Source organism: Hippopotamus amphibius, chromosome 15, assembly GCF_030028045.1.
Source record: "Hippopotamus amphibius kiboko isolate mHipAmp2 chromosome 15, mHipAmp2.hap2, whole genome shotgun sequence".
In the NCBI taxonomy this organism is placed as follows: domain Eukaryota; kingdom Metazoa; phylum Chordata; class Mammalia; order Artiodactyla; family Hippopotamidae; genus Hippopotamus; species Hippopotamus amphibius.
The window spans coordinates 60,507,710-60,524,639 of NC_080200.1; the positions used below are offsets into that span (position 1 = coordinate 60,507,710).

The following is a 16,930-nucleotide window of genomic DNA, read 5'->3' on the forward strand; positions in this document are numbered from 1 at the left end:
GCCTATTCTCCCTCATCATTTCTTCCTCCATTTACCTCCAAGACAAAACACAAAGTTGGAGTGTATTTTGGAATTGTTCGGGGGGGTACAGGAGAAACTATTTGCTTGTTTCCTGTCTACATTTGTGTCACGTGCTTTCTCTGTAGTCCGTACTCTTCATCTTGCCAAAGTGTACTTCTTAGAGCTGCCTGATATTTACGTGTGTTTATGGGGACAACATCCAATTGCACTGAGTGTGTCCTCTTGCATTGCAGGAGCTATGCCTGTCCCAGACCAGCCCTCGTCAGCCTCGGAGAAGACCAGCTCCTTGAGCCCTGGCCTCACCACCTCCAATGGGGATGGCTCAGAAACAGAAACCACCTCTGCCATCCTCGCCTCTGTCAAAGAACAGGTAGAAACTTTCCACTTTTCTAATATATGTATGGGGACATGATAAAAATCATTCTTTCTGGATGAAAGATGGTGATGTAGTTATGTTGGGATGAAAATCATGATTTTCTAGCAGAATGTTGGTATTTGTTATACAGTTGCTATTCAAATATGATGATGATAGCTTTTGACTCAGTTTTTGTTCAAGACTTTGGCAGCTTTCCTTGAAAAAGTATTCTACAGGAAAAAAACAAAAATTGCAGTCAAAATTCCTAGAGGTGAAGTTTTGGCAGATTCAGTGATGGACCTGACGTTTAATACTGTTAAATGTGCGAAGCCAAATAATTGGTCTGTAGAAAGTCTAATAAAATTTCAAAGTATATCCATGATGCTAAAAAATCAGGATGAGTGAGAGCACATGAGAATCATGTTGGGCCTAAGCAGATACGTTTTCCCAGTGTTTCCAAGGTGGCTCTGGAAGGATACACTACAGAACTTTTCCTGTAAAGCGAAAGTCTAAATGATTCTTCCTCCACCATTTCTTTGCCATAAAAATGGATAAGCAAATAAAATCCAAAGTCTTAGATTTAAAAATAATTGTTTCATAAAATTCATGTTTCTTACCATTAAAAGGTGGTAAATAATTAAAGAAAGCTGGAAAATCAAGATTTTTTTAATTTGTTTCTTTTGCTCACCATGAGCTAGAATATAAATCAGTGTGTGTGTTTTTTTTTAAGTGCAAAAGGGTCCTGTGTTTGAATTATATGATTCAGGGATGCTGAGTTAGCAACAGCAGTGGGAAAAGAGTGATATAACTTCCCTGATCCCAGGAACATCTCATCAGAGAAATAGACTACATGGGTCAATTAGGGACTCAACTAGGAGAAGGGCTTCAGTTTTCCTAGAAAACACTGATTTTGTTTATTAAATGGGGACTGATTTAGGTAAAGGTAGATGGTCAAGTTATCAAAGAGTAGCTAAGGAAAGATTCATTGATGGAAAAGGATCAGTCTGAATTGTGTCACCAGGTCAGAAGATGTGAAGCAAAAGTAGGTACACAAAGGAGAGTTGAATAGATTGGTTGGATAATCTAGTTTGTGAAAATGGTAAGCAAGCAGGAAATTGGGTTGAGGCCCAGGCTGTATTGCTTGATTAGTTTGCTTCCACAAGCCTCCCCTTGAGAGTTTTATGATTATTTTTCAGGCATAATGGGAAAGGGGAGCAAAAGTTCATGCTGGTCCTCACACTCCAGATACTGATTTGTTATATAGCTGGGCTGATTCGTGGGTTTTTATTCTGGCATGGTCTAGAAATCTTGCTAGGCCACTAGCTTTAGAGCAGTGACAAAACATAAAACACGAGGAATAAATTTAACAAGACAACCAGACCTGTCTGATGAAAGCTATAATATTTTATCAAAGCACATAAAAGAATTCAGAAAAGGATGGGGCATGCTACAGTTCTGTGTGGAAGAGCTTGATACTGTAACAATATTACTCGCTTCCAAATTAACATCAACAGGAAATATAAATATCAACAGGAAATTCATTTAGGCAGTTGTAATCAGTGGCTGATTGTTTCTTTGGCAAAATGGATCAAGCTATTTTAAAGATCATATGGAAGTGTAAATATGTGAGAGTTGCAGGGAAAATTTGGACCGAAATATTTTACCTTACCGAACATACGGTTGTGTCCGGCTTGCCCCAAATAGAAAGACTGATATGTCTAGGACATAACTAAAGGTTCAGAACAGATTAAAAAATATATAGGAGCCTAATTCATTTAAAAGTATTTCAGTTGAGTCCAAAACAATGGTTGAACTCGTGTTAGCATAACTGGCTATACATCTGGAAGAAAATTAAGGCCCTTAACTCACAATATATTCAGAAATAAATCTCAAAGGGAAAGCAATATAACTATCAAAATAAAGTAATAGGGCTTCCTAGGTGGCGCAGTGGTTAAGAATCCGCCTGCCAATGCAGGACACAGGTTCAATCCCTGCTCCAGGAAGATCCCACATGCTGCGGAGCAACTAAATCTGTGCACCACAACTATTGAGCCTGCGCTTTAGAGCTTGTGAGCCACAACTATTGAGCCCGTGTGCTGCAACTACTGAAGCCCACGTGCCTAGAGCCCCTGGTCCACAACAAGAGAAGCCATGGCAATGAGGAGCCTGAGCACCACAACGAAGAGTAGCCCCCGCTCACCACAACTAAAGAAAGCCCAAGCACAGCAAAAAAAAAGACCCAACACAGCCAATAAAATAAATAAATAAATATATTAAAAAAACAAACAAACTATAGACATGATAGGAGAAACATTGGGAAACTATTCATACAGACTAGAGGTGGAGAAGGGTTTTTAAGTACGTGCAGGAAACTCAGAAGCCGTACACGAATGGTTAGTACAGTTGGCAATGTGAATACCAACAATAATAGCAAGGAATAATTTAACATAAAAATGGACAAAAATAGACCAAGGGAAAAAACACGCCACAAATATGACAAAATGTTGATATAATTAATATATTAAGGCTTCCTAATGTTGATGAGAAAAAGACAAACGGATAGAAAACTAGGCAAAAAATATCAACAGGAAATTCAGAGAAGAAAAATGCAGACAACCAGTGAACATATGTAAATATTTTCATGCTAATATACTAATCAAGGACATAAAATTCAAAATGAAAACATGATTTTCTTTAATCTACCAGGTAGACAAACGTTAAAAAGTAGTATATATTGTAAGCTGGCTACAGTTAAATTTTGAGGAAATTCACATTCCTTTTCATTCTAAATGAGAATGTGCTTTACAGTAATCTTTTACTGTAATCTTTTGTAAAATGGTATGTTGCTATGAATTGGCCTTTGAAATGCTAGTCATGTTTAGACATAGATTCTCTAGAAATGAGTGACCTAGAACATAAGGTATTAAGTATGAGCATGTTATTGCAGAATTATTTGGGATAGTAAAAAAAGTGGAACAGTATTAATTGATGAAAAGTTATAAAAATAGTATCTCCTTGATATAAAATCCTTCATATAAAAGATATATCTTTTCTATGCAGTTATTAATAAAATATGAGTTGGAGATACATATCTAAACTTTGAAAAAAATCCATAAAGGTTTCAGAAAGAAATGACATAGTATTGTATTATCTTGTTTTTAAAAACCAAATAGTAAATAGATTGTTTTGCTTGTACATTTATGAGCCTCTAGAAAAGTGTAGAAGGAAATAAGCCAAATTATTAGATTTGTTACCATATGTGTTTACCGTTGGACAGAGGTAGGAAGGGGCAGAGGACATAGAGGACCAGGAGGTGTATCAAAAATGGGAAAAGTAATTGGGAGACTGGAATAAATATTAGCTGGGTTTGGATAACAGGAAATAGTGTTTCAGCTTAAATAGTGATGCCTGTAGTTGAGAGAGTGGATAAACTACTTAAAGGAAAAATACACTACCTTAAATAAAATGGCCTCAGAGTAGCACTGACATATATACACAACCAAATGTAAAAATAGATAGCTAGTGGGAAGCTGCTGCATAGCACAGGGAGATCAGCTTGATTACAGGTGATGTCTTAGAGGGGTGGGGGTGGGAAAAGAGTCGAGGGAGGGAGGGGATATGGGGATATATGTATAAATACAGCTGATTCACTTTGTGGTACAGCAGAAACTGGCACAACAGTGTAAAGCAATTATACTCCACTAAAGAGCTTAAAAAAATTAAAGAAAAAATGGCCTCTCCAAAGCCTGGATGAGAATTTAATAAAAACTTACTGTGAAGAGTTTTTTTCTAATTATTAAAATAAATTCATTGCTCATATTTGGACAGTAAAGGTGAAATTCTTTGTGGCTGATAAGTAATGTGAGGAGGAATGAAAATCTGTCTTGGCAGGCTGAGAAAGATCAAGTGGGCACACCCACATCAGAGCATTGGGTGTCAGGTCCTGTGTGTGGTGTCTGCCAATCTGAAGGCAGAAGTAAACAAGCTGCAAAGCCCCAGGGGCTTCCTTGCTGTGGCCTCATGCAAACAACCCATCCCTTCCTTCACTGCGGCATTTTTGTCCTAAGTTATTCTTAAAACTTCCTTTCTCTCTTTTTCTCATGTATAGACCATCCTTTATGAGGTTAAAATTAAGTAAAATATATTTTTAAAAAATATTAGCTGAAATAGAGACACAGATGTAGAGGACAAACATATGGACACCAAGTGGGGAAAACAGGGGGGGTTTGGGGGGGAATGAATTGGGAGATTGGGATTGCCCCATATACATTACTAATAAGAGAAAAAAATATCAAATTGTACACCTTAAATATATGCAGTTTATTGTAAAAAAGTTAAAAAATAAAAATATTAGCTGAGGTTAAGGAAAAGTGACTAAAAATTAATACCTTCTATGATTCTTAATAATTATATGCATAATCTATTATAAGTCTTTTCACTTAAAGAATATTTGCCTGGTCCTCTTTAGGTGCTAATAAGAAATAACCTTCTTGAGTAAAAATCCTATTTTTTCATTTAGAGAATTTCAAGTAAAAAACTTTCTGGCATTACAGTTATGTACCACTCTAGTCCTGGCTCATTGGAGGTCATTTCTGTAGGAGGGAAGTGATTTTTTTTTTTATCATAGTAGGCATATATTCTGAGCTGACTGGATGTAATAGGTTACATAATGTAATTAACTCATTCATTAAATATATTGAGTACCTTATATAAGCAAATCACAATAAAGGGTAGTAATGGAAATGCATGTGTAAAGAAAACTCATTCTAGTAAGAGTTCATTGGAGTAAGTTGTTAGTGAGACTAAGAACACAAGTTCTTGGGCTGGTAGTTGACGTTGTATAGACATAAATTCTAGTCTATAACCGTTGAGTGGAACCTAAGTCATGCCAAACCCTGAACCATGAAATGCATCCCGTGTAGCATGTGTGGCATGACTGAGACATTTTTAAGCTGAGTCCTAAAGTGTTTGAACACACAGCAGCCATTGGATTGCTCAGTGAAAGGGTGTTCATTGATTTTTCTTCTTTGTTCTGATTTCCCATCTTGATGGCTTTAACTGGTGAATTTTGTACTTTTATATTAACATAAACAGAACCATGATCTATGCTACACTCTATGGATCATTTTCTATTTTAGACACATCTGTCTCATGTCCAATTGTTACCAAGTCCCTTGTCCTATGGGGCTCTAAGAGAGAGACAGCCAGTCCCCACTCCCTCTCCTGTGAGTGTCCTTCACCACAAGAGGAAGAGAAGACAGGTTGGGTATGTGATGATTCACATCATATCATTTGAACAAATAACTGAGAGGGGACTGATAACCACTCATCATAAAGAGGAGCCAAAATGATGTGATGGGTAAAGGGTGAGAAGGGCTGAGGGATTTCGGGAGGGGGGTTATTACTGTGATGATGGCAGTGACCCTTCGGAAGAGAAGAAAGTAATGTTGCTTGAGGGGGGTGGATATAATTTCAGTGGGAAAGTCACTGAGTAGGTGAGAGGGAAGGGAACCCAGTGCACCAGCAGAGGGAATGGCTTTTGGAACAAAGACAGTTCATCCATGAGAACAGGAGAGAGGCAAAGTTCATGGTTGCAGGTGGGCTGACGGCTTGGTACTGCAACTATGTGTATTTCTATTCTGCTGTCATCAGGTACGCATGGTCAGTTCGTTTTGAGTTGAAGCCTATTTGGGGTCTGGAGAGCTGAGCTGAGCTGAGGTGGAGAGGGAGAGGCATTGGATGTGATGGATGGAAGAAAGTGATCATAATGATGGATCTTGGAGCTGATGCTGAGTGAAAAGGGGTAAAAGACAGAAAAAGTGGTAGGAACAGTGAATTCACAGAGGGAATATGTAGAGATGGTGATAGCATGTGCTTAAATCAAGAATTTGAAAGTAATTATTGTGAATGTCGAGACCTAGTTTATAACTCTGGGAGGTGAGATGAAATCAAGAAAAGAGAGAAAGCTTGTTGTTGACTCTGAAAGCTGCTGTGAGAAAGAGGATAGGGCAGTGGCTCAAAACCCCCATCACAGGAGAGACCCGAGGTGGCCTCATGACTGCAAGAAATACAACGTTTGCTTGTGGTTTGCCTGAGAGTAGTCATCTAATCTTCATTTTCATGTTTTCATGTCTAAAAAAAAATTATTCCAATGCTGGTCTGAACTATTAGACAAGAATTTACATTTACTCACGCCATGTAGTGTTGATCTATGTATTTTATCTCAAATCAATATGTATCCTACTTTGCTCTTAAGAAAACCGTGGCTTTCCTAAAACTACGCTTGTTTTGAAATATATTTCTTTCCCTTCAGTTGACCATGTTTCATTTGATTATCACATGCTTCCAAAGTTGATATCTAAAGGGTCTTCTTATATAAGCTAGAAAAACTATGGGGACTTTTTTTAACCAATTTTGAATTGAAGTATAGTTAATTTACAATGTTGTGTTAGTTTCAGGTGTACAGCAAAGTGATTCAGATATAGATATATGTGTGTGTGTATATCCTCTTTTAGCTCCTTTTCCCAGGGGAGCTTTTTAAAACCTTTAGACTTTTAAAAAAACCTTTAGAGCTCATATAGTTTATTGATCTTTGTAAATTATTGTGGAGCAGTTAAATGTGCTTTTTATAATGATTCTACCAGCAAAATATATTTAATAATGAACAGATTAAATAGAAAATTCCAGGTACATAACAGTATATGCAAATGTGTCATTTTGTTGCATTTAGTTAGTAGTGTTTATCAGTTGCCTACTATGTGCATAAGGCTGTGCTTCCCGCCCGGTGATGCACAGATTTGGAGTTTCGTTGCTTTCAAGTAGTTAGCAGTGAAGGTAAAAATATAAGACAAACATATATAAAAAGTTCTAAAGTATTAATAAATTGTAGGTGAAATTTTGAGAAAACTCTCTAGTCAATATATTATGAAATTCCAAATGATTTATACCAATAAACACATTCCTTAAAATTGATAGTGTTCATAACCTTGGACAGTCTATTGCTACAGCAGTCTCTCCTGTTCTTTACAATCCACAAGGACTGAGGATTGTATTATTGCTTTTAGAGGAAATTTTTAGCACCATGATTTGGGGTATTGATGATTTTCAGGGAGTAAAACAGAATTCTGTTGCTTTTTTTTTTATTTATTTATTTATTTATTTATTTATTTATTTATTTATTTTTTTGGGGGGTACACCAGGTTCAATCATCCGTTTTTATACACATATCCCCATCTTCCCTCCCTTCCTTGACGCCCCCCCCCAACCCCCCCACCCTCCCCGCCCCAGTCCTCAAAGGCATCTTCCATCCTCGAGTTGGACTCCCTTTGTTATACAACAACTTCCCACTGACTATTCTACAGTTGGTAGTATATATATATGTCTGTGTTACTCTCTCGCTTCGTCTCAGTTTCCCCTTCACCCCCCGCCCTCTCTTGCTTTTAATCATTTTTATTATTACGTTTAATGTAGAAAAGTAGGAGTAAGGGCGTTTCTGAGCTCCCAGGATGCAAAACTACTGCACGGAGTACTTTGCATATGTTTGAATCATATGAAGATACTAAAAAAGCATTTAAAAAGATTTATCTTACATAACATCTAAAAAAATCTGGATCATTTACATTGACTCATGTGTGAGGATAGCATGCCTTTATTTTTACTTAGCGTCTACATTTATAGTTTTAAAATTACACAGTTCTGTATAGCAAGCATGTTATTGGGAAGGTGTACATTATAAAATGCTTCCTTAATTGGTATTTTTCCAGTGCCATGTATCACTGCAGAATCTTTCAGTATTATTAGTGTTCCTGTAATATGCCACAATAGTTTCTGATAACACAATGGGAACAGTGACCTATGTAACTAATCAGTTTCCAAACTATATTTTGGAAAAGTATTTTATGAAAGTAATGACAAAATTATCATCCATGAAAAAGAGGAAATTAAAACACCTTTAGGAAAGGTCAAGAAGATAGACAAGGATTATCTGCACAGACTAGTGAACTTTCTATTCATTTAGTCAGGGAAGAAAAGAATTAGATCATAGTGCCATGAGTTGAGGTTTCTCCAGGTATCAAAATTAAAATGAGAATTATTTCATTGATGATTTTAAAATTTATTTCTTGTATTAAGCCAGGTATAGATGGAAAATGAAAATTAAAAAGGGCATGGTTTTCCCCTTATTGTCATTGCTAGACCATGGACTGTGTTAGGAGTAGTGAATGTCTGTCTGGACATGTGGACGGAGACAGGAAGACACAAGCCAGGAATCTGTAGAACTGGGACTTGGTAGATGGTATGATTCATAACAAGGAAAGTGAGGAGCCTGGAGTCAGCAAGAATTAGAAAGCCTTGTAGATATCACATACACAGGAGGGGAGCCAGATGTAGATAGAGTGACCAAATGGGTGTGTAGACTTCCAGCCGGGAAAAGAAGGCAAGCACGTGGTGTAGGTAGAGTTCTGGAGTTCCAAACAGGAAGGAAAGGGATGGTCATGTGGACATTAGACTAATAGGACCAGCTAGGTTTGAAACGAGTCTGTTTCTTTGTGGATCGTGGATCTTTTGAATCACAAAAATGATGGTTGAAACTGGAGATCAGGGAAGGACATGGGTCATAAACTACTTGTGTAAGTTTTGGGGAATGAATGCTAGGAGATCTAGTGATGGCTGAATAATTCTGGAAGTGTGGATATATCATCTTCCTCCCTACCCCGCCCTGTCCCCCCCCACCCACCCCCACTCCCTCGTGTGTATTCTAGTCTTGCCTGTAAGGTATTTTGACCCTTTTTTCCTAAAGCTTAATTTCTCCCTTAACATTTTACTTTATAACTCTTCTCAAGATACATATATACTCTTATATACTCATCCATCTTTTTAATAACCCCATAGTCTATGCTAAAAATTAATTCATTTGGTTGCTGTCTGTTCTGTTCCTTTGAAGGCATTAGTTGTTCAGTTTTTAGGGGACTGAAAAAATAAAAATGGACTAACCCTTTATACACCAAGTTAGAAGATAAGCTTTTAATAGATGGGTTTTGTAACATGGTGCTGTAGTGCATTTCTAATGCTTCTTTCATTATCAGAATTCATTATTGAATATTAATATGTGAAATCACATTGACTATTTTAAATGTGATGTTTTAGTAGTTTTTAATGATATTTGCTGTTATAAAATAATTCATGCACATTGTGCAAAGTTTAAAAAACTCACAAAGGGGGACTTCCTAGGTGGCGCAATGAGTAAGAATCCGCCTGCCAACACAGGGGACACGGGTTCAATCCCTGCCCTAGGAAGATACCACATGCCACGGAGCAACTAAGCCCGTGCGCCACAACTATTGAGCCTGTGCTCTAGAGCCTGTGAGCCACAACTGTTGAGTCCATGTGCCACAACTACTGAAGCCCACGCGCCTGGAGCCCGTGCTCTGCAATGAGAGGCCACTGCAGTGAGAAGCCCGCGCACCACAATGAAGAGTCGCCCCCGCTTGACGCAACTAGAGAAAGCCCGTGTGCTGCAATGAAGACTGAACACAGCCAATAAAATAAATTTATAAAAAAAAATTTATATAAAAAACTCAGAGGAATAAAGATGCATATTTTATTTGAGAGTAACACTGCAGTTAGAGGTTGTTGCAAATATTTGGGAAGATTTCCTTCTAAGATTTTTATATGACTGTATAATTATTTGTACACATTTTTATTTTTATTTATATTTTATGCTTTGTACATTTAACATATCAAGTATTTTTACATATTATTTTAAAACATTTTTCTAATGGCTATATAAGTAGATACACTGAATTATTTAATATTATAATCTGATTTAACTTTTTCTATCTTCTTTGAAAATAAATTTTTTTATTTATTGGCTGCATTGGCTCTTTGTTGGTGCATGTGGGCTTTCTCTAGTTGCAGAGAGTGGGGGCTACTCTTCATTCTGGTGCACGGGCTTCTCATTGTGGTGGCTTCTCTTTTTGCGGAGCACAGGCTCTAGGCATGCGGGCTTCAGTAGTTGTGGCACTCAGGCTTCAGTAGTTGCAGCACATGGACTCAGTAGTTGTGGCTCTTGGGCTTAATTGTTCCGCAGCATGTGGGATCTTCCTGGACCAGGGCTTGAACCCGTGACCCTTGCATTGGCAGGCGGATTCTTAACCACTGTGCCACCAGGGAAGCCCCTAACTTTTTCCATTTTAATTGAGCTCTTTGGTTGATTCAGTTTTCTCAGATTGAAAAAAAAAATGACGTTATACTTTCTTGTACATAAATCATTGGGTCGACTTTGACAGAGGCTGCCTAGAACAAAATTTTCAGAATGATTTTAAAGATGCTTAGAAACTCACTGAGAAAATCTGTCATAATTAATTACTGATGAGAGCCACAGGCAGGACATATGAAGCAGGGGGTCCTGTACAGAGCCAGAAATTAACAAATAGAATATTCTAGAAGGAGTAAATGGGAAAAACATGTTTAGTATTCAGAGCAAACCAAATATGAACTAAATATGGTGGAAACAGTCAAGATAAACATAGGAATTATAGGACAAAGAAACAATGTTAAATAGTGCCTCGAAATAACAAAAACATTTTTTAAAAGGACAGATGTTAAATTTTAAATGATTTAGATGTTAAATGATTTAGATGTTAGATTTTAAATTTTTTAAATTTTCTATATTTTAATAAAATATATATTATATATTTCTTTAAAATCTGTGTGTGAAACATTCCGTCGGATATATAATTAAGTAATGACTTTTTTCTTTAGAGATTATTTTGTTCAGTATTTTCTATTTATGAGCAAAGAAACTCAAACTTTAAAAAATATTCAGTTTACCTACCGTATAGGAAATTGCTATAGAATTGAAGTGAGGAATTAGCTTGTTTTTCTCTATGACCAAGGTTTTGCTGAGGTCAAGTTAAGTGTTGCCCCTGCCTGTACTGCTCTTATTGAACTCAGAAAAGGGAGGTGGGTCATTTCTCATCAGTTTGATCTGTAGTGTATTTTTGGAATCTGAAGGAATCATTAATGAGACTCCAAACAGATAGAATTCAACGAACTTACACAGCTCAGTGTTAGTTAATTTCTGTAGAGAAAATGGGCAATGGGAGTCCCGTGAGTTGAATACCATAACATTGCTTTCCTGGGACATTCCTGTTTCTGAGTGGTTTAGACTGAAGTTATCTCTGGCGTGCATCAGCAACACAAGAAAACATGCCCCAGGCAGCCCATCGATCATGTTCAAGTTGCTGTCATTCGGCTGCAGTCATTAAAGGAATGTTCAGGTTCATGCCCTGGGCTCTAAATGAGCCAGCTATCTAGCGGCTGCTGTAAAAGAGTGAAGACCAGCATCCTCCTTTTTCACTAATGACAAGTTCTGACTTTCACATTCTACTCATGGCCTCCAGAAGCAGTGGGACCACTTGCCTAATAAATAGGAGAGAGAAGGACTCAATATCAATGAGACCAAAATAAACAAACAAAAATCACTTTTGACAAGTAATCTTCCGTATTTACATAGCGAATACTAACTAGTTCTGTTCACCAAGTTGATAGATTTAGTTATCTGGGGTTGTGTTTTGCAGCTTACACCTCCTGGCAGATCTGCTGGATGAAGAAGTTAAGTTCAAAATTAAAAATTAAATTACCCAAAAGTCAATCTAAGCTTGTTGCATAGTTGTAGGCAAGTCCAAGCAACTGCATGCACGCTGGGCACTGCCATCTCTTGTGTTCTGGGAAGCAGGACTCTGAGGTGTCACCAAGGGTCCTTAAAGCTTTGAGCTGATTGGAAGCTTTTGAAGGGTGACTGTAGCTCTGGTGGCCAGCGCTCGTGCCCACCACCTCAACAGAGAAGCCCCCCACCCAAACAAAAGATCAGCTTTGTAACACATATATATGAGATCTAGAAAAATGGTACTGATAAACATAGCGGCAGGGCAAGAATAAAGATGCGGATGTAGAGAACGGACTTGAGGACACGGAGTGGGGGGCGAAGGGGAAGCTGGGATGAAGTGAGAGAGTATCTTTGACATATATACACTACCAAATGTAAAACAGAAGGCTAGTGGGAAGCTGCTGTATAACACAGGAAGACCAGCTCAGTCCTTTGTAACAACCTAGAAGGGTGGGATAGGGAGGTGGGAGGAGGCTCAAGAGGGAGGGGATATGGGGATGTATGTATACATACAGCTGATTCGCTTTGTTGTACAGCAGAAACTGGCACAACATTATAAAGCAGTTATCCTCCAACAGAGATGTATTTAAAAAAACAGAAAAGATCAGCATTGAACTTAGCCCACTGGCTAACGCAGACACTTTTAAGAAAGAGTACCATTCACTTCAACTACTTGTCAGAGACCTGCAGTTGCCTACTATAGACCTGTCTAAAGCCAGAGACAGTTTATTCTTAAAATGAATAATCTAGAATGTAAATTCTCTCTATTTTGGGAGCTCTGCTCATATCAGGAATCGCACCTCAGTCCTCTGCGGTAAAGCCTTCCAAGAGTGTGGCTTTAATAATGTAGCCGTAATGCGATGACTCCACCTTTAGCGAGAGAAGAGGTAAGAAATTCCCATCTGGGAGCTTTTCTAGATTGTATGGGAACCTGATACTGAAAACTGTTTGTACACTGTTGTCACTTGATTTAATAGAAATGAAGCATTTTAGTACTAGACCTATCAATATAATACTATTATTGCTAGTGATAATAATTAATGATGCTTGTTTTCTGAGAGACAGCTGAGTTTACTGATTCATTTGTGGGGTAGGTTGTGACCAGGTCACCCCTGCTTATTCTGTCACCTGCACCCAGGTCAGTGCCAGACCTAGAGGACCTGTTTAGTATATTTGTGTTGAAGGTGTGAGTTCACGAATAAACTTCTTCTGTTGTAGCTCAAAAGTGAATTCTTTGTCTAATTGTGATGAAGGCCATCCGTTTAGTTGTGTAGCACAGGGTCTTGTCTCCAGTGTTATAGCGATCATGTGCTTTTACCCTTATTCGAATGGTAGTATTGCATCTGTGTCTTCCCCTGTGAGCTACCCGTATATTGTTTCAGAATTAGCCCATTTACTTTGATGGATCCCAGGCCCCCAAACTGCAGTTTCCTCTATAAACAACCAAAATCGAAACTCATTTAATCAGGTGGAATGAGATGTTTCCAATTTAAAATGAGGCATGTTTTAATAACATCCCTTCACTCATAAAATATACAGGGAAGTGTCTTTTTGTTGTTGTTTGTCGTTGAACTGGACTTTTGTGCCTTATTTCAGCTAAAAGTAAAAACAAAAAAACCACCAACTCCCCTGTTGGTACATGAATCAGCAACTTCACACATGAGAAAACACAGAGATACCCAGTTCCTTTTGTTGCTGTGTAATTACACCAAATGTCTCAAATTTGTTGAGTATCTTTCAATCGTCTCTAACTATTCTTTGAAAACATACTTTCCCCCAGAGGTTAGAGCCATCCAACGACTGTGATCATTTGCTTGCCTTGTATTTCCTTTGTGTTTGGGAGATTTTTCACACTTGATGGATCTTAATATGGTCATATTAAAATGTTCTGATTATGACAGATTTTAACGTTTGTTGTTCTGTAGTTGCTGTTTGTTTAATGGAGGTATGCTATATGTATTGCGTATGTGTGGGGGTTTTTGTTGTTGGCTTTTATATGGCATAAGATTTTATTGGCATAAGATACATTCTGAGTGTCTTTTTAAATTTAAATTCAATGAAATTTTTAAATTGAAATATAGTTGGTTTACAATGTGTTAGTTTTAGGTGTACAGCAAAGTGATTCATTTATATATCTGATATATCTGATATATATATCAGTTAAATATATATCTATATATGTATATATACATTCTTTTCCAGATTCTTTTCCCTTATAGGTTATTATATAATATTGAGTATAGTTCCCTGTGCTACACAGTAGGTCCTTGTTCTTTATCTGTTTTATATACAGTAATGAGTGTTAATCCCAAACTCCTAGTTTATCCCCTCCCCCCATCATGAGCTTCTTTATATGGACTTTTCTGGACACATAGGAAGCTTGCTTCTCCGCAACTCTCTACAAGAATAATTTCAGTCCTATCTACAAGGTTATATGTTAACATGTTAGAAGGATTTCTGTTGAATAATCATAAGCACTTTCGTACCATATCTTGATTATGTCCCCAGCTCATTTGAGGGTTATTTTGCAGCATTTTCTCAGGAGATAACTCTACAAATTGAAGATGGCTTTAAAACAGCCTGCTGTTGAAAACCACTTCACTAAAATATAAAATCGTAATATACTTTCATGTCAACACAGGAAGTGAACAGGTTGTTTTTGTGAGAAATGTGGACCCTGTATAAATGTTGTCTCATGGTGAATTACAACGGGTGACAATATATTGACCCTAATACTCACTGTGCAAGGTTGTATTGTTGATAAGTGGCCACAGTGTTACTTTCCATCTCTTTGACCTTCTGATGTGGATCTGACACTGTCCTATTGATAGATGGGCTTTCTATTCCCTGTCCTTCACTTTCTGTGGACTCGAGGCTATGGTGGAAGTGACACTGTCTGACTTCTAAGACTAGAGCATGAAGGGCAGTATACTTTCTATCTGGTTCTCTTGGGATACTGACTCTTAGAAACCAGCCACCATAAAGTGGAGGTGGCTGTGTGGAGAGATACTCAGTCCTTGAACTCACAGCCCCATCTCAACCCTCAGCTGACATCAGCATCAACTCTCCAGACTTTCCAATGAGCCATCTACAGTTGAGTCCCCAGTCAAGTGGTCCCAGCTATAGTCTGATCTCACTGATACTTGAAGATTGATGACCATGGTAAACCATTGTAGTTTTAAGCCACTTTGGGGGTGGTTTGCTACATAGCAGTAGATAACTGATCTGATTGTTTTCCATGCTTATAAAAAAATCATTTATATTAGACTATCTGTATACTTTTCTCTACTTCTAAGTCTTATGTTTCTATACATCTTGAGGTAACTTTAAAAGATCAGCTTATTGAAATGTAGCTCACCTACCATACAGTTCACCCATTTCAATGGTTTTGATTATAGTTACAGAGTTGCACAACCATTGCCACCATCTAATTTTGAAACACTTTTGTCCTCTTAAAAAGAAATCCCAGGCTCATTAGCAGTCACTCTCCATTCTTTCCAAGCCCCATAGCCCTAAGAAGAAATTAATATACTTTCTGTCCTAATAGATTTTCCTGTTCTGGCTATTTCATGTAAATGAAATCATACATATATGGTCTTTTATGAATGGTTTCTTTCACTTTTCATAATGTTTTAAGGTTCACACATGTTGTACCAATACATCATTATTTCATTCCTTTTTATTTCCAAATAATATTCCATTGTGTGGATATATTTCTTTTCACTTAACCAGTCACCTCTTGATGGGCTTTTGGGTTGTTTCTACTTTTTGACCATCAGGGATAACGTTGCTATGGGTAGTTGTGTATAAGTTTTTGTGTGGACATATGTTTTTATTTCTCTTGGGTAAATACCTAGAAATGGAAATGCTGGGTCATCTGACAATTCTAAGCTCAACATTTTGAGGAACTGCCAAACTATTTTGCAAAGAGGCTGCATCTAGGGGACTTCCCTGATGGCGCAGTGGTTGAGAATCCACCTGCCAATGCAGGGGACATAGGATCAATTCCTGTGGGAAGATCCCACATGCCGTGGATCTGCTAAGCCCACGCACCACAGCTACTGAGCCTGCACTCTAGAGCCCATGAGCCACAACTACTGAGCCCATGCACCGCAACTACTGAAGCCTGCACACCTAGAGCCCATGCTCCGCCACAGGAGAAACCGCTGCAATGAAGAGTAGCCCCCACTCGATGCAACTAGAGAAAGCCCACACACAGCAATGAAGACCCAAAGCAACCAAATAAATAAGTACATTTTTAAAAAAAATTAAAAAAAGAGGCTGTGTCTGTTAGAGTTCCAAGTTCTTCACATCCTATTATCACTTGTTCTTGTTTGTCTTATTTACTTTAGCCACGCTCATGGGCTGAGGCAACTTTTTGAAACGAACTGCTAGACCAAAGCCTGAGGACACACACCAGATAATCCAATGCAGATAGATAATACACTTTTAAATGCTTAAAAAATGTTTAGCAGTTTATTTATGCAGTGGGCCAAAGAAGCTCCTAAACATGATTTGTTATAACCTGCAGTATTTCTGGGGCGGCGTACCCATCCTGTGAAGAGTCCAGAAGCTACGTTATATGAGTTTCAGATGGAAGAGCCAATGATGTTTGGCTTGCAGACTGTGTTGGTAGAGGGGGAGGGATGGAATTAGATGGGAAGAAGGGCTATTAGAGCTGCTGTCAAATATTTGTTACGGAAAACAAAGAGGAAACATCTATTGAACAGATGTTGTACAAGTAAGAGAATTAGGACAAAGGATCAACATTTGGAGGAGGCATGTTTCAGTTTTGTATCAGACATGATTCTTACTTGCAAACTTAGGCAACTTTAAGCTGAAAAGGAGTTAACTCAAAGACATAGATGACTCATGAAATATTTGGG

General features: G+C 37.9%; 1 protein-coding gene across 1 annotated transcript in view; it reads left to right on the forward strand.

Annotated features, from left to right (window-relative positions):
• Positions 1-259: 259 nt before the first annotated feature.
• The window catches only part of CTNND2 (catenin delta 2), an 805,106-nt gene continuing 788,435 nt past the window's right edge, over positions 260-16,930 (forward strand). Inside the window, exon 1 of the mRNA XM_057710226.1 lies at positions 260-391. Coding sequence (XP_057566209.1) covers positions 260-391 — 132 coding nt within the window. The remainder of the gene's footprint in view (positions 392-16,930) is intronic.